At 38.7% G+C, this 16,451-nt stretch overlaps 1 protein-coding gene across 2 annotated transcripts in view; it reads left to right on the top strand.

Annotated features, from left to right (window-relative positions):
• The window catches only part of LOC310948731 (spondin-1-like), a 116,922-nt gene that overhangs the window by 29,507 nt on the left and 70,964 nt on the right, over positions 1-16,451 (top strand). For both annotated transcript variants that reach the window (XM_083915957.1, XM_083915956.1), the window contains exons 4-6: positions 11,475-11,548; positions 12,498-12,620; positions 13,224-13,372. In XM_083915957.1, coding sequence (XP_083772083.1) covers positions 11,475-11,548; positions 12,498-12,620; positions 13,224-13,372 — 346 coding nt within the window. The remainder of the gene's footprint in view (positions 1-11,474; positions 11,549-12,497; positions 12,621-13,223; positions 13,373-16,451) is intronic.

Below are 16,451 nucleotides of genomic sequence, written 5' to 3'. Positions count from 1 at the left end.
AGATGAAATCAGTTTCCAGTAGAAGGTTTGTCTATATCTTGAGACTATATAGAAACAAAAAACCAACTTGATTACGCCTCTGTTTCATGGGAGAACTGTCAAGTCTTTGCAGACTGCTTTAATGGTGAGTCACCAACACAATTTCCCTCTTCAAAGCATCATCCACTTTCAACTGCCGCATGCCATGTGGATTTTCAGCAGACGAGTTTTAATATTTCTTCATTGTTTTGACGTTTCCTCTATTGCAAGCATGACATGCTTGTGCAAGCTCCTAGGGGTGCAACAGTGTGTGTCCATACATGTGAGATTGTGTATGTGAGCTTCATGTTTAACCAATAATGAGAGATATATATTCTCACCGTCAAAAGAACTGACTTATATGTGTCAGCTTCTTGAGAGTCATGTTGCCGTAGCGACATGTTGGATACAGATATCATCCTACAACAGACTGATTGAAAAACTAAAGCCTTGTATTTGTTGGACTTATGAGACATGACAGTAAGCCCATTTTGGCAGTTTTTCAAGCCTTTTTATTACAGAGGGCAGATAAGATATGGGGTGAGAGAGAGAGGGGAAGACACGAAGCCCTCCTGCCTTAAGGACTTTCAGCTTCTTTACATGGGGTGACTGCTCTCAACACTCCGCCACCTACCGCCCCTGAAATATGTTTTTATTTTTATTTTCCCCCAGTCTCGTCTGGGTTGCAGCTGAAAGAATAAGATGAAAATGGTTATACATACCATGTTTATTTATTAATTTAAAGTGAAATTCTGGTGTAAAATCATCCCAGGGTCTTTTTCGGCAAATACACTCATCAAATCAGCCATTGAGGTAATTTTTTTTGATGTAACAACCATTAACAAAGATATCCTGGAGAGTCGCTGGCAGCCGAAAGCGGCTAACCCTGATACGTAAGGACTCTTCTCTTGCTACTGCAGAGGTTTGGTGTTATCTTGAGCAGTATAAGTGGTTAAAAAAGACGTTTTAATGCATTCAACGCAATGCCTGTAACTAATCAGTGTTAGCCGCATTGTTAGCGACTGTTAGCATCTTTCAGTGATATCTCCGTTAATAGTTGTTATAGGAAAAAACAATTCTCGATGGGTGTATTTGCCAAAAACGACCCTGGGATGATTTTACGCCAGAATTTCACTTTAAAGGGGCATTATTGCAAATAAAATTAAATTTGAAAAAGATAGGTCGGGGGGAGGATGCATATTCATGTATGGAGTAGGCGAGACACCCACTTGTTTATATCTGATATGCTCCGCCACTGGCTACATTAAGTGGCCGAATTAAGAAATTGGATTTATGTTAATGCTCTTTTAAGGCATTCGTGTTCGTGTTCACACTAAATAAGGACACCACTTATCTGTGAGTGCCAGAGTTTTCTTTTATATCACTTCCCTGCGTGCGCCCGATACACATTTTGATTTGTTACTGTGTGCACTGTGTGAGCTGCTACTTTTATGATATTATAATCCTTTTTATTGACACATTCAATCAGCATTTTTGTCAGATGTCTTTTCTGCTTTTGGAAGTATATGCTGTTACTTTTAGTCTGAATTATGTGTTTAATGTTTTGTTATTTGTCTAATATTGTAGTTTGCTCTACGCTCTGCAGCCAGTAGACTTGTCCATGTTGTTGGTGATTGGTCATATTCTGTAAACACTTGCTCCTTTCATCTGAAACCTAGCTTGATTTTAATCTCCAGCAAAAAGCATTTCAAGGTCTGGAAACGCTTCCACCCGGAGCAAAAAGAGACACACACAGAGAGAAATGAGAGAATAGTGAGTGTGTGTGAGTAGAAAGAAGGTGTTCCAATCTAAGTTTCGCTGTCCTGTTGATCACGTCTTATCTTGTTATCAGGTTTATACTTAGATTTCTCCTCTCGCTTCATCTCTGCCCTCCGGCTGTCTGCTCATCACATTCTCACCTCACATCGACCTTCTGCTCATTCTTCTCATCAGTATTCAGCTGCTGCTACTGGGAGGTTTTCAGGACCAGGAAGAGCCCACCGGTCGTCTACTCGCTCTGTGACAACACAAGTTTAACTGTGAGACTCTGGGAAGTTGCTTGAGGGCAGGGTCTCTTTGGTTAAAAAATTACAACATGGTGGCAATTTCTACATAATTCAATCAATTTGGAAACACCTTTCGAGGGGATGCTTGTTGGTCTACTCTTTTTGATGAATTATTTTTAGAATATAGTTAAATATAAAATCAGAGTGGCATTTGGTCAAAAAAGAGCGTCAGTCACTGATCGCAAAATAGCCTACACATTTTTATGGCATGTTGTGTTATTGCTCTGTTGTGTGTGTGTGTATTCATTTTAGTTGTTACCCTCGGATAAATCATGATGATCAATGAAAATGTGTGTTTTGACAAAGTTATGGCCTGGTTTGTAATAGTGCTGACATTCTTCTTATTTTTTTAATTTATATTCTTATCTGGCTAAAAATCATGGTTTTCAACCAACCTGACAACACTGCAGTTGGAGCATATTGGCAACAGGAGAAGAACGCAGATGAAGCAGACTGGTGCAGTTAAATTATTTAATAAACAGTTTCACGCAGGCAAGTAAACAAAGACAAACCAACAAATGAAATGGGGAGCATCACAGATTAAAATATACAAGGAACTAATGGAACACAGGTGCGGTGGATAACATACACAAAGTAAAACAAGTCATGACATATGAAGAAAATGACTTTACAAAATAAAACAGTCTAAACGAACACCCAAGACCATGATGGCACTAATATTTAAAAAATACAAAAATGTTGAAATACATAGAGCTATCCTTAGGGCGACTGCCTCACCTCGGGGAAAAGTCACACCAAGACACTGGCAATGCTTTTCTCCAAATTACTTTTTGATTAATCGTATGCCCTCTTTGAGGTTTTCCATCGCTGTCAGGTCAAAATTTCCCCTTGAACAAATGAATAGGTTACTCATCAAGTTTAATGCAATAGATTATCAGACAGTGGTTGTTAGCAGGTCCCGCTGCAATGTGAGTGGTAAAAGGACATGTTTTAGTTGCTCTTTGAAGGGTTAGCACTGTGTGTTTATTGACAACAAACGGCAATCTCCAGGTCTGAGAAAAAGCCACAGATTCTGTCTCCAGAAGAGAGTCTCATGTTAATATGTCCAACTTTACAACAGAAATAAACATGTAACACAGCCTGGAACAAAAATAGGTTTACATCTACATTTAGCAAATTTCGCTCCTTATACATCTGCATGTGGCATGCCTTTTATATCACTTGCCTGTTTACATTATATTAAAACTTAAAGTTCTGCATTTAGGGCATCACCACTTTAAGTGACAGGTGGGTGCTGTCACAGGTGACAAGCATAGACTGGAGGCCTCGTTCAGCCCGCCTCAGCTCCATTAACTTTCTACCACTTTGCCAATGTTTGGATTAGCAGGGAGCAGGTGGCATCAGGCACTGGAAGATGGCAGGAGCTGGAGCCGCCCACCTTGAGCTGTATTTTGGCTCTTCAGAAACCTATATAGAGTCTAAAATTGAAAAGAAGTTCTGTTTCATTAGGTTGCACTGATGATCATTCTGTAAATGTCAAGGCTTTGGCAGCAGTAGCTCAGTCTTTGGGTACTTGACCAAGGAACCACAGTGTCACGGGTTCAGGTCCTGGACGGACCAAATACGAGTGTGCTGCAGAGTTGCCGTTGAGCAAGGCACCAAACCCCCATCTTTATTTTGTGAAAAATGATAAAAAAAAAGAAAAAAAACATTGAGCAAATTTAGAAAACAGTAACAATTGTGTCAGAAGATAAGATTTAAACAATGTTTTCTTAGAGCTATAGGATTCAAAAAATGAAAAGGAAATGGAAATGAGGCCCTTCCACAGTTCAGTAAATGTAGGGTTTCATAGCCATTACTTTGTTGGCAGAGATGTTGTCCACCTCCACTTTAAATTTAAAGAAGAATGTGCTACATAATTACAGTGTCTTGCAATTATTGACTTTTCATTTGACTTTTTATTGTGGCCACTTGGAGGCAGTGGAGTATGCCAACGTCCACAAATGGTGAAATGTAACCTGACTCGTCAGATGGTTTGTTTCACAGAACTATCTGAGAGTGCATAATTGGGAACTGATTGGGATAGGGAGGGCCCTTGCAAAACATACCAGGCAGGTTGATTGAATTAACAATCAGTCTATCAAACTCTTGCAGAAGTAAATCAGGAGAAGAGAGAAAACATATGATGCTATTGCAGCTCATAAGCTAATCTCTTTAAAAGTCACCATTGTTGTTTTGAATGAGCGGTTGCCTCTGTTGTCATCCTCACTCCCCCCTCAACTGCCAGTAGTTCCTTACAGGACACTGATAGGCCGGATGACTTCTAGCCTAGAAAACCCATTATTTCGATCTTGACAAGATGGATTTTTGTGGGACATGTGAGCGTAATTCTCACGTGATCTTGATCTTTAGGTGAAATGCAACCCTAGCTAAGCTGCCAAGCAAGTAGCGTCTCAGTGCTCCTATTTAAATACACATATTTAATTTAAGTAATACGTAGACATTAGCAGCAAAATTGCAAATTTACCTTGTTGCAAAAACAGCAATCTCTGAACCCATCAGCTATCTGTCTGACGGCAATTTAGACTTTAAGGGCAATGGCTGATATTTTGGGCTTTCCAGTGTAGCCAAAGAAAGACTTCCTCTTCCGAGCGTGATATTTTTGTAAACCGGATCTTGAGATTGGGAAGATAGCTGCAGCAAGTGATGGACAATCCACGGTGATGTCAGTGGCAGCAGTCCATTCTTTGTAAATCCACCCCTCATGCCTTTAATCTAATGTTAATATAAAAAATGAAATTTCAGATTTTAAGTAAATCAAAAATATATTATATCTATTTGGTCCTTGCATCCTGGACAGTGTGTTCCTCTTGTGCTTTTATAAATACTTTGTGTAAATATGTCAAATTCTGATTGTCAGAAAAGGCAAAGCTTCACCTAATTACTTGACTTCATAACAGAGCCCAGCATGTCATCTGCAGCTTTTCCTTCTGACATATCCTCAAACACTGTTCTTCCCTTTTGTCATTCCCCCTGTGATTGTGGGATTCATCACTAGGCCATTGGGTAAAACAAATCCAGTGTAGCTTCTCTCTGGAGATGTATTCTCTCTGACCTGTCACACTTATGGAGCTGCTGTGGTTACATGCCTCTGACTCTTGCTGATACTATAAATGCTCTGCAGCAAAATGTAAAGCAGATCCCTGTAAGACGACACTTTACTCCAAATGAATATGGAAAAAATAAACAATGCAACTTTTGCCTAAGGTGAAAGAGAAAATTTGTTTTGGTGACACACTAATCTCGCAGCACACAAATAATATTAATGCTTCAATTTCTATAAGCCTGTGAATGTTCTCATTCGTCCAGGTCATCGTTATCCTCAAAGCAATTTCAGTCAAAAACAACTGGACTGGTTGTTTGTCTAGGAAGACGTTTCACCTCTCATCCAAGAGGCTTCATCAGTTCATGTACGCATCTGACCAGACTGGGACCAGTCCCGTTGTTTTTGACTGAAATTGCTTTGAGGATTCAATTTCTATAGTTTTCCAATGACTTTTGACCTGCCATACTGCTGTTTAATTATTTTTTTCTAACACTCCCCTGGATCCTTCAGTTAAGGTTTTTTATTAAATGCACTGCCATTAGTATCTCTTGTCTCATATATTATCTACAATATTTAGCATCTCAGATATGTCTACTTCTTCTCTTCTGTTTACCCTGGAGGCTCGGATTAAACTCACCACTTAATTTATCTAATGAAAAATAGAAAAACAATTATTATTATTTTCATTGTTATTTTGCATCACCGCTTATGCATCTCAGCACAGAGCCTTGACGACTCCCATGAGAATCCCATTGCTGAAGCACATCCTCCTTCAAACTTTGTTAAAGGAATAATATGTAGTTTTATCCTAAAAATGATGTATAAACTAATACTCCAGTAATCCCTCTCAATCATCACTTGCGACCCACTAGACGTGTGGTGGTGTCTGTATCTGCAGAGAACATGCACTCTGCCTGGATTCTCTGTTTACTTGGTATCTAGAGAGGGACGTTTCTAGGTGTAGGCTTGGTCCACAAGCCAGCCACCCCAGCCAACAACAGCATGCTGGGGAGCAGCCCTCTGATAACTGCCACTTTGTGACAACCCTCCCCCTTGGTGTCAGATACTGAATCCCAGATTCACAAGGCAGACACAAACAGAGAGAATGAAGCTCTGCATTTACTCATTATCTGAAAATGCAGTACCTTCTAGGACTCTGTCGAGGCATGTGTGTTTATTTGTGGTTTAAACATAACCGCCATGAAACAATCATAAAATTGTGTTTTATTTCTCTGATTCACTGCCATGTCCTCACTGAACGGAGCTCGCTCTCTCCAGTCAGACTGTTCTAGCTCGACCATTGCGGCACCTCTCTTTCTTTCTCTCCCGCTCTCAATTTTCAATTTAAAGGTTTTAGTGGCATGAAAATGTAAACGTAAAAACAATTTTGCTAAAGCATCAAAGTACTGTAAATTCAGTTTATAGCCAATGCACGACAAAATCGAGTTAAATAGACTTCTTTCCTTTGTTGGAAGCCAGGACTTGTGTTGCCTTTCATCTATATCCAGCTTGTGGTCACTTGTTTAGGATATGTCTCTGCTTTATGTCACTGAGAGATGCTCTGCCAATTTATAATAATGCTTTAGTGCTATATAAAAATTATATCTATTAATCTTGTTTTGAGCTTTGGTTTCCATTGTCTGGTTTCCACATAAACTTTGTTTGTTAATCTAATAATTTTCTTGACACTGATGGTTGGAAAGCAGTGCTGATCTGAGCTTAACAGTGGTGTGTGTTGTTTAATCAGTAAGTCTCAGGACCATCTGAACACAAGGGACTATTTTGGAGGTTCAGTTCTTGGGTTTTTAATGCCTGAAATCTAAGTGTGTCTTTGGGGCTCAATTTGAGATGTAACCAAAATCTTGTTTTTTCCCCTCTCTCTCTCTCTCTCTCTCTCTTTCTCTCTCTCTCTCTCTGGTTGTTGGGGAGGGCAGGTGGGGCTGTCTGTTTACTGTAGTAGTTTACAGTAAACAATACTACTTAAAATGTTATACCTTTAATAATAACTGCCTAGAATAGATGTTTAAACCTGCACACTTACCACTTTACTTATCACTTTTCGAAATATTGCAATTCAGACTTAGACTTTGGATAGGTTTATAGGCATCTGAAAATGTGATGGCTTTGGTTAGAGTTAATTAAGAATGATAACCCACATGGAAAATAGTTTAATGTGAGTAAGGAACTCAGCACTGCGGAATTTAAAGGTAAATATAGTACAAAAGTATAAACTTTTTCTCAACTGTAGCTCTATTGCTAGATAATATTAGGTAATCTATGAACTCTTTGGTACCAGAGGGAATTTCAGCAACATTGTTAAACCTTGCTTCCTCCTACACATATCCCTGTTACTGTCCGCCTCCTCTGAGGTGCAGTGGACTGCAATTGATGTATAGATCGAACATACGTCTAGTAAAGAAGGGACTATACTTATTATTTGAAAGTTTGTATTTATTTATTTATAATCTTTATCTAAACTCTGGAACATATTGAGGAGAAACCTAATTTGCAATATAGCTGAGATAAAAACACAAAAAACATCCTTGTACAAAACAAAACACAAAACATTTGAAAAAAACATAGGCAAATCTGAAATATCAGATAAGTAACACAGAATAATGAAAACAGAGAAATTATGTTACGAATGATAAGAGTGTGGGAAGTTTCAGGTGGTTATGCAGGTGCACAGTAAGAAAAGCAAGATTTTCCTAATTTGTTGTTAACAGAGGGAACCTGCAGCGTGATCCAGTCCTTTGAACGTGTATGATGAAGACTTGCATTAAAAGATACTAAGGAATTAATATTGGATTGTAAGAGACCAGTGAGAGCTTTAAAATCCAGTGTCTAGCATGCCTGTTAGAAAGCGAGGGCCATTTGAATACAGGTCAGAGTGATGAGAGTTGTGGTTGTCCCCTGTAATACATCTCAGGGCTGAATGATATACAGTGTCAAGTGGGTGTAGAGTTGCAGCTGATACATGCATGTTTAAATGTCTCCATACAAACTGACATTAACGTTGCCTCAATAAGTTAGAGGAAAGGATGATTTGTTTCTGTATTTTTTGTCTCAGTCTTGTCCCCAGATTTGACACATGATGTTTGAAAATAAGTTTGTCATTGATCCAAATTTTAAGATATTTGTACTCAGAGATTCTTTCAATAGTTTTAGCATTATTAGTGGAGATAATTTGATTATTGTAAGTGACATTTTTTGATTTGGTGAAAAGCATACATTTGGATTTACCTGCATTAAGAACTAGTTTGTGCTTAGTGAGAGCAATTTTGTAATTCATTAAAACAGTGCTGAAAAGATTCAATTGCAGAGGTTACAGAGTCGGAAATACAATACAAAATAGTGTCATCCACATAAAGATGAATGTTACAGCCAGTGACAGCAGTTACAATGTCATTAATATACAAGGAGAATAGAGGAGGTCAAAGGATTGATCCTTGAGGTACACCTTTTTTAATATAAGTTAAGTCTGACTTAACGTTTCCAAAGTCATGCATTGCTGTCCGTCTTTGTTAGACAATAGGTGCAACTGTAGGTGTGAATATCTTGTACTGAAAGTCGGCCCACAGCAAAATAATGATTAAACTATTTATTGCTGGATTTATTGATATTCATTTGATAAACAAACTGATCATTAGCCTCATTGAAACTTTTACAAAGTTGACTTAAAAACTACCAAGGACAGCTCAATAACAGTCTATGTATTTCACTTTTGTTTTTCAATTTCATGCTCAAGCAGTCAACTCATGTTGCAGGGTATATTGCACCATTCAGTCTATTTAACATTTATAGGAGGAATATAACCCAACACTCCTACTTATTGTCGCCAGCCTCTTCTCTGTCTCCACAGTCCGTTTTTTTAGCACACTTTCATATCCACCTTTATGACTCTCAGAGTCACTCTTAAGATCGTGCTGCTGTGACTGGTTGTAGAAAAATAGAAGTTATATATTTGTTAAATAATACAATATATATAAAACAATTTTATATATTATATATTGTAATTTTCTGTGGCATTTTCCGAAGCATACTGATTGTGAAGCTTGATTATCCTCAGGCTCTGCAATAGTCACAGCTGGGTTGTCTGCAAACTCTGCTTATACTAAACATAGCAATTCTGAAATGTTATTTGGGCACAGACCACTCACTACTTTGAAAATAATGAATTATATATCACAATTAAGGTTACCTCAAGCCAGGGCTGTCATCACGACTGACTTAATCGAGTCCAAGTCATGTTTATGACCAGCTCCAGAGCAAATTGAGTCCTGTTCAGAGCCATGATAGGCAATAGTCCTATTCCAATACTAATAAAGTGATTAAGGAGTGATCTATAAACAGGAGGAATCTGTCTTCGAACATCAAACTAACCAATGCATAGATATTAGGCAACATTGTGTGCAACTGATCCCGAATCAGCTGGAAGGAAAAACTTGACCAGTTCTCGGTATCCGAGTCCAAAACTATTCCTAGTCTAACAAGACACAAGACCAAGACAAGTGCAAATTATTTATTAATTTAATTATTTATTTTTTAATTTCCTTCTCAAAGTCTAGAGTCGTAAGTTTAGGGTAGTGGTTCTTCAACTGTTGATGGCCACAGAGCCTTTATGACTCTAGCTGTCCCTTGCACCAGTATCTGCTTTATTGGGCAACCGTTTGTTAGCAGGATATTTTTAGACACTTTGTTTTTCTTTTGCATGCATTCCTGTGAATTAACTGTTTATGTATTTTTTTTTTTATCAGAGCATAAACTGTAACAATTTCAAATTAATTTTACATGAGTGATCAAAACATGGCTGAAAAAAGAGTATATACATATACATATGCACATGCAGTACATACATAAATACATACATGTAAAATGGGTTGTACGCTATATATATATATTTACTGTAAATATAATAAAATATATGATTATATAATATTATATATATATACGGTATATATTCCTTGCAGGAGTCCTCCCAAAGGGAACAGTAAAGAGAAGTCGAAGTCTAATATATGACTCATTAGAAAACTATTCTGCTGTTTCTTAAAGTAATCTTATTCAGAGAATTTCTGATAATGATTAAATAAATTCTTTCAGAAGTTCTGAGAAGTGTTTATTCTTGGTTGTGGGACAGCAATTGTCACTGTCTTGCACATAAAAAGGTGAACAGACTGTACACAAGTCTCTCCTCCAACTATAGCCAGGACCTCTGCTCATTTCTGAACTATTTCAAGCTTCTGCAGATCCTTTTTTTTTTTGCTGCACTGGACAATATTGTGCAGTCCAAGAATTGTACAGCTAGCTTTAATGTTATTAATGTCAGGACATAAATATAAAGAAGAATATCTGTGTATGTCTCTGAGTAATTAGAAACAAAGAGGAGCTTTAAAAGCAAAAATGCTGAAAGAGAAAGTTGCAGGTGGTCTTCCAGAACAAATAACCTAGTGTAGAGAGAAAAACAACATTATATCAGAAAAAATGTTATAAATTGCTAAGCTTCTGTTTAATTGTCATTGTCATTGTCATTGTCATGACAATTTATGGACTGAAAAATTCATGTTTTTCTTTTTTATCCAACAGTCTATGACAGCACAGTACTGAAAGGATGTATTTTATCTATAAAAAATGTAGATGCGAACTTACAGAGCTATTGAAAGGGAATGTAAAAGTAATATGAGTGTATGCAACTATATTGCAATAGAATGTAAAACTATTGCTAACCTAATGTTAAAGTGTTGCAAGGCCTTATTGTTCCTCTGACAATTGTTATACCTTCTTTGTCATCTCAGAATTTCCATTGGAGTGGCATCACACAAAGTTTTAGAGTTTTAATCGCGGAAAATGAGAAATGCATTTTCTGTTATTTTTATGTTCGTTTACTGAACTGCTTTTGTCAAAATAACCTTTTCATTAGGACGGTTTAATTTCCAGCAAATATTATCTCATAAGTTAGAAAACATATGTCTGTGTAAAGATTTATATTCCCCCTTCAGACTGTAATTCCAGCTCTCTTTTTCTTCATGTCCATGGGCATGATTGCTCTGTTACATTTCATATGGCAGCAGTGTAATTGTGCCATGAGATCAGTAAGACAGCACTGTTACTGTAAAAAGATGTCTTCTCTGTGTCCTCTGTGAAAGACCAGGAACCCATTACCTTCTCCTCTCATCACAAATTACATGAATCAGATATTGGAAAAAAAATATGCGACTGTTTTATCCATCTAATACACTTTTTGCACCCCTCTTAATAGCAAACTTTCTCTCCATTTTCTCTCATATTTTACCTTCCCTCCCCCACCACTTTCTCTGTCTCTCCAGGGCCAGTATTGTCCAGAAGAGAATCATTTATTTTCAGGAGGAAGGCTCTCTCACTATTCGACTGTGTGAGAAAGGTAATGACAGCTGCCCACCTTCTCCTCTCCCTCGCTTATCTTTGTTATCCTCGGCTGCCCATCATGGTGCCATTATCCCTTGTTCTATGTGTCACCCAGCCCCCCCTCCCCACCACCACCCATTTTGGAGCAGAACAGCTCCCAGTCTTACCGAGTTTAAAAGAGTCAACCAGAGACAGCGAGGAACAACAAATCATGGATCTCCTGGGAGTCTGTGTGGAATTTAAATATTCCTTTTGTATTTCATCACAGAGCAGCACCACAGCTTTTATGTTACCTGTGATTTCACTGCAGAGAAAAGTGCCACCCCAGATTTGGAAATTTGTCTGCTCCCCACTGTTGTGAGACTGCGAGGCAACAGGACTCTTTAGCTCTGATGCACACGTTTATTGTACAATAAAAAACAGAGCCCAGACAAATGGTTTTTCAAACCTGTACTTGCACAAAATTGTTCTTTCATAACATCTTCCTCTCCTCACCGAAATTTAATTTTCCAGGCTATTATGCAAGCCAATCAAGCCACCTTGCTTCATTTTGCTGACATAAGTTAGATGCCTCCGCTCATCCTGCTATAACTTAGACGTCAAGTGAGGATTTTTTCCCAATAATTTGATGACTCATACATATTCAAGTGTTCCCCTTGACCTATCGGTGCAAAACATTGGTCGTAGCCAAGATTTGGATATTTATGAGTTTGCGTCAAGGCTAATGTGTCTTTTAAATACCAATTTATTTGAGGGATGTAATTTTGTGACATTCTCACTGTGACCAAATTGTAATCCTTTATGCAGGTGTGCAATTGTGTCAAAGTTGCACATTGGATCTCTGTTTGTCTGTTAGCTCTTGAACTGTGCTTTCTTTCATTTCTTTGGCTTGTGTATCTTTTATACACTTATATCTTAAACAAACGAGTGTTCACATATCATGTTCACGTCCTGTCTCCCTGTAGAGCGTGTGTTCGGTGAGGCCACAGAAGCTCCCGCTATGGAGTGCTGCGCCTGTGGAACAGCCAAGTACAGACTCACCTTCTACGGCAACTGGTCAGAGAAAGTTCATCCAAAAGACTACCCAAGTGAGTTCAAGCCATTGACCACCACTAGTCAAAAAAGTCTGGACAGGGGTAAGAGTACAAAGGGTTTTGTTAACAAAAAAATGCAGAGAAATTGGCCATAAGTTGACAAGTGTGGATCAGTTCAACACAACAGCACAGGTTATTCCAAGTCAATTTACTGAAATAACAACTCGTAAAGAAATTGTTTGAAATTTGAAATGGATGTACCATGCCGTCGGGGTCCGTTCTCTCAACTTGATCCAATCGTACTCTACAGGAGTCTCGATCTTGTCAGACTTTTACTCCGCCTCATTTACTCTTACCAAAAAAGGGCATTGATGTGACATTGGGGTGAGGGAGAAAAATTAACCCCGTCAGTGTTATCATGGAGATATGATCTAAACTTACAGACTAGAATGGGTTTTTGTACCAGGCCTTAAATATGCACATTCCCTTTTTTGTTGAGGGATAAATACAAAGCTACATTTGGTTACCTTAGCTTAGCATGATGACTGGAAACAGAAAAACAGCTGACTAATAAACATGCATCTCCTTTGTTTAATCTGTACAAAAAACAACGTGTAAAAATAATAAGTTGCTGTTAAACGGGGTGTTATCTTCCAGGACGAGCCAACCACTGGTCGGCTCTGATTGGTGCGTCTCACTCCAGAGGCTACGTGCTATGGGAGTACGGAGGATACGCCAGTGAAGGTGTCCGTCAGGTCGCTGAGTTTGGCTCCCCCATTAAGATGGAAGAAGAGATTCGACAGAAGGTAGGGTATCAGATGGAGCCTCTACGGGTACTCTGTCACTCCATTTTAATGTAAAATCAGACTCTTCATCAGTGCATAGAGGAGATAGATAAAGTATCATCACTATATGTTTCTTATGCCCCCCTATCATTTGTCCATAACAGGGGCTATCACAACATGCCTGTTAATGTCTGTGTCTGTTAAGTAATCAAGAAAAACTGTAAGCTATATGAACCGTTTTCTGAGTCCACTAGATGGTTCAATGGTAATGAATTACCATTCATTGAATTACTATTTTTCTTTAAACCAAGAGCTCCATCTAATGGGCTCAACCAATACAACTAATGGTTCATGAGGCTCCATGAAGCCTCATTTGCCCATTGCTACCTTTAAGTGATCAGTGTTGGAAGGCAACCACTGGATGCACGCATGTGTATGTGTGTGTGTTTGTGTGTGTGTGTGTGTGTGTGTGTGTGTGTGTGGAGAAATTGTACATATCCCTGACCTGGAAAGATGTACTTATGAGAAGACACATATGTTAGATGTGTATGGGGGTACTTGGTAATATGGAAATTGATAGTTTTTAGTCACATGACCGGCGCAGAAACCTGGAGGGCAAACTACACTTGGAACTCCATAGAGCTACCATGCAAGTGTTAATAGCACTCTCAAAAGATGAAAAGCAAAGATATACAGACTGCAAGTCTTAGGTATGTGTGAGCCATATACAGCACCCACTACAGTATTTCAGTCATTAAAAGTGGAAGGAGAAAACTTTCAGTAGCACTTTCTGAAACAGACTAATTTTCTAAAAACAACCAGATATAGCTCAAAAAACGTCCACCATTTCTAAATTCTAAATGATCCCATAATAGACAACACTATAGTATTACTATTTAAAATAATAAAGATAGCATAGATACTACAGAAACACATACACACAAAAAAAAAAGTAAGTGTGCTGAGGCCCACAATAAATGGCTGTCTCTGTCCGTCCTCTGTCTGCCACTCTCTGTCTCTCTGTGGGCTCTGAAAGGTGTGTTCTAGCCATTTGCGAGTGGACAATAGTGTGTTGTTAGTAGGCTGTCAGTGTGGTGTGTGCCTGTCAGTTTCGGTTTGGGCTGTTGTGTGGAGACATTAAAGGCTGACGGACAGCCCTAACTCCTCTCTTGGCTTGCTCTGTCTGTCTCTGAGGCTAACTACCCTGACACAATGGAAACTTCAGCCTGTTACATGGCAGAATGAGATGGCTTGATTGTGTACTGTGTGACTGGAATGTTAGCTATTGAGCTGTAGAATGAAACAGCTCGATTGTACACTGTACACTGGAATGTCAGCTATTGAGTTGTTGGACTTTGTAATGGGAAGTCTTCAATCTCTTTTTTTTTAACCACAAATCAAAAGGGTTTATGTATTGCGCTTTATCCCATTCACATAACAAAATATAGATCCCACAATGTGTCTCTTCTTTCAACACGAGAACTGTGTTTCCACTTAGAATCGTAGCTGGCAATATAATTAAGTGGTGTATTATTTTCCATTTGAGAAGCAGTATGGACCCACAAGTCCAAGTAAAACATTTAAAAACATCAATGTGCGGTTTTATAGGAGGTTACAGTATGTGTGAGCTTCAAAGTGAATAAGTGTAAGTATATAAGTATTGAACTTAATGTACTACAACTTTAAAAGTTGTCATTGTTTAATCTCATGAGAACATTGAAATACTGTAATAAATTCGCTGAGGTGAAATTGTGATATTAATAAACAGAGCCAAGGTGACATTGTGCCTGATCAGAAGGCCTGTGGGATTCAAATTATCTTCAGATCATCAGCGTGATGCTAAGGTGATTAATTCAAATAATTTCTGTGACTTAAGTGAAGAACTTGATATGTATTCATCAGCATCCCAGAATAACTGATAACATTGTACAGTTTTCCTTCTCCTTTATTCTCCCTAAACTTCATTCCAGTGTTAGTTCGTGTCCTCATGGACGTGCCTACACTTTACCTTGTAGATGAAACCGTTTTCTGTTGTTGTTGAAAGAGATATTGAAGTTATCTTTTCAAGGTTTTTAGACAAGCAAACCAAAGCACACACATACACATTCACATCTTTTCAATTCTCTGGGGTGTCTGAGTTCAGACCGGGTGAACAACGAAGTGGTTGCTCTAAAGGTGGGAAGCCGACATGGGTCAGTAATCCCTGTCTTAGCTGAGAATCCCAACCATCCAGAGGAGCAATCAGCTGTGGTGATGCGTGGACAAAGCGTTAAGACCAACCTCCCCAGTCCAGAGCCGACCTGCCGATCCTCTAACTAACACAGGCCTAAGCCCGGGACAAGACAGGCAGACTGGTGGACAGAGGCACAGACAGACAGGCAGGGAAGATGAAGCCTGAGAGCTCTTCCTGTGATGATGCCAGGACATGCCAGAACATCTCTGTCTGAGAGGTGCTTCTTCAAACTTGTCAGGGCTGTAGTACACAGCAGGAAGACATAATTTTTGTTCATAAATTCATGAAGCAGCATTTAATAACCAATTCAATCAGTAAGCAAATATTGAGCTACTGAATAGGTTTTGACACATCAGCCTGCTCCATCTCAGCAGTGTAAACATCAGGAAAACCAGTCAAAACTGAGGTATTTGTTGAATTGTTGCTGCGTGCATTACTTTGCAAAATCATGTCGGGAATCTCTAAAACCCAAATATACTCTCAAGCGGACGTAGACACTGACAGCTGCAGACACCATGGACAAACAGTAGTTCTGTTTGTACCATTGGTGGAGTCTGTATGGAGGACACATTCCACACTTGTCACAGAGAGGCGTTTGTGAAGTGTTGCACATTTGATTGTCTTTATTTTGTTTTTAGAGATACACTGTAGAGATGTCCAAGTCCACAGGGTCACCAAAAAATAGGAGGTTCATGGATATTTGCACAGAACACATGCATACTATATGTAATGATAATAATTACATCACACAGACCTTAGTGGAACCTCGCACATTTTTCAACCTGGGCCCTTTGTTCCCATGTTAATGTCTAACTGACTAATGGGGACAATCATTTTTGAAATTGGTCCAGTATTGAGCGAGAGCAG

Source organism: Echiichthys vipera (genome assembly GCF_963691815.1).
Source record: "Echiichthys vipera genome assembly, chromosome: 7".
Classification (NCBI taxonomy): Eukaryota; Metazoa; Chordata; class Actinopteri; order Perciformes; family Trachinidae; genus Echiichthys; species Echiichthys vipera.
This window is presented reverse-complemented; position numbering and strand designations above follow the sequence as displayed.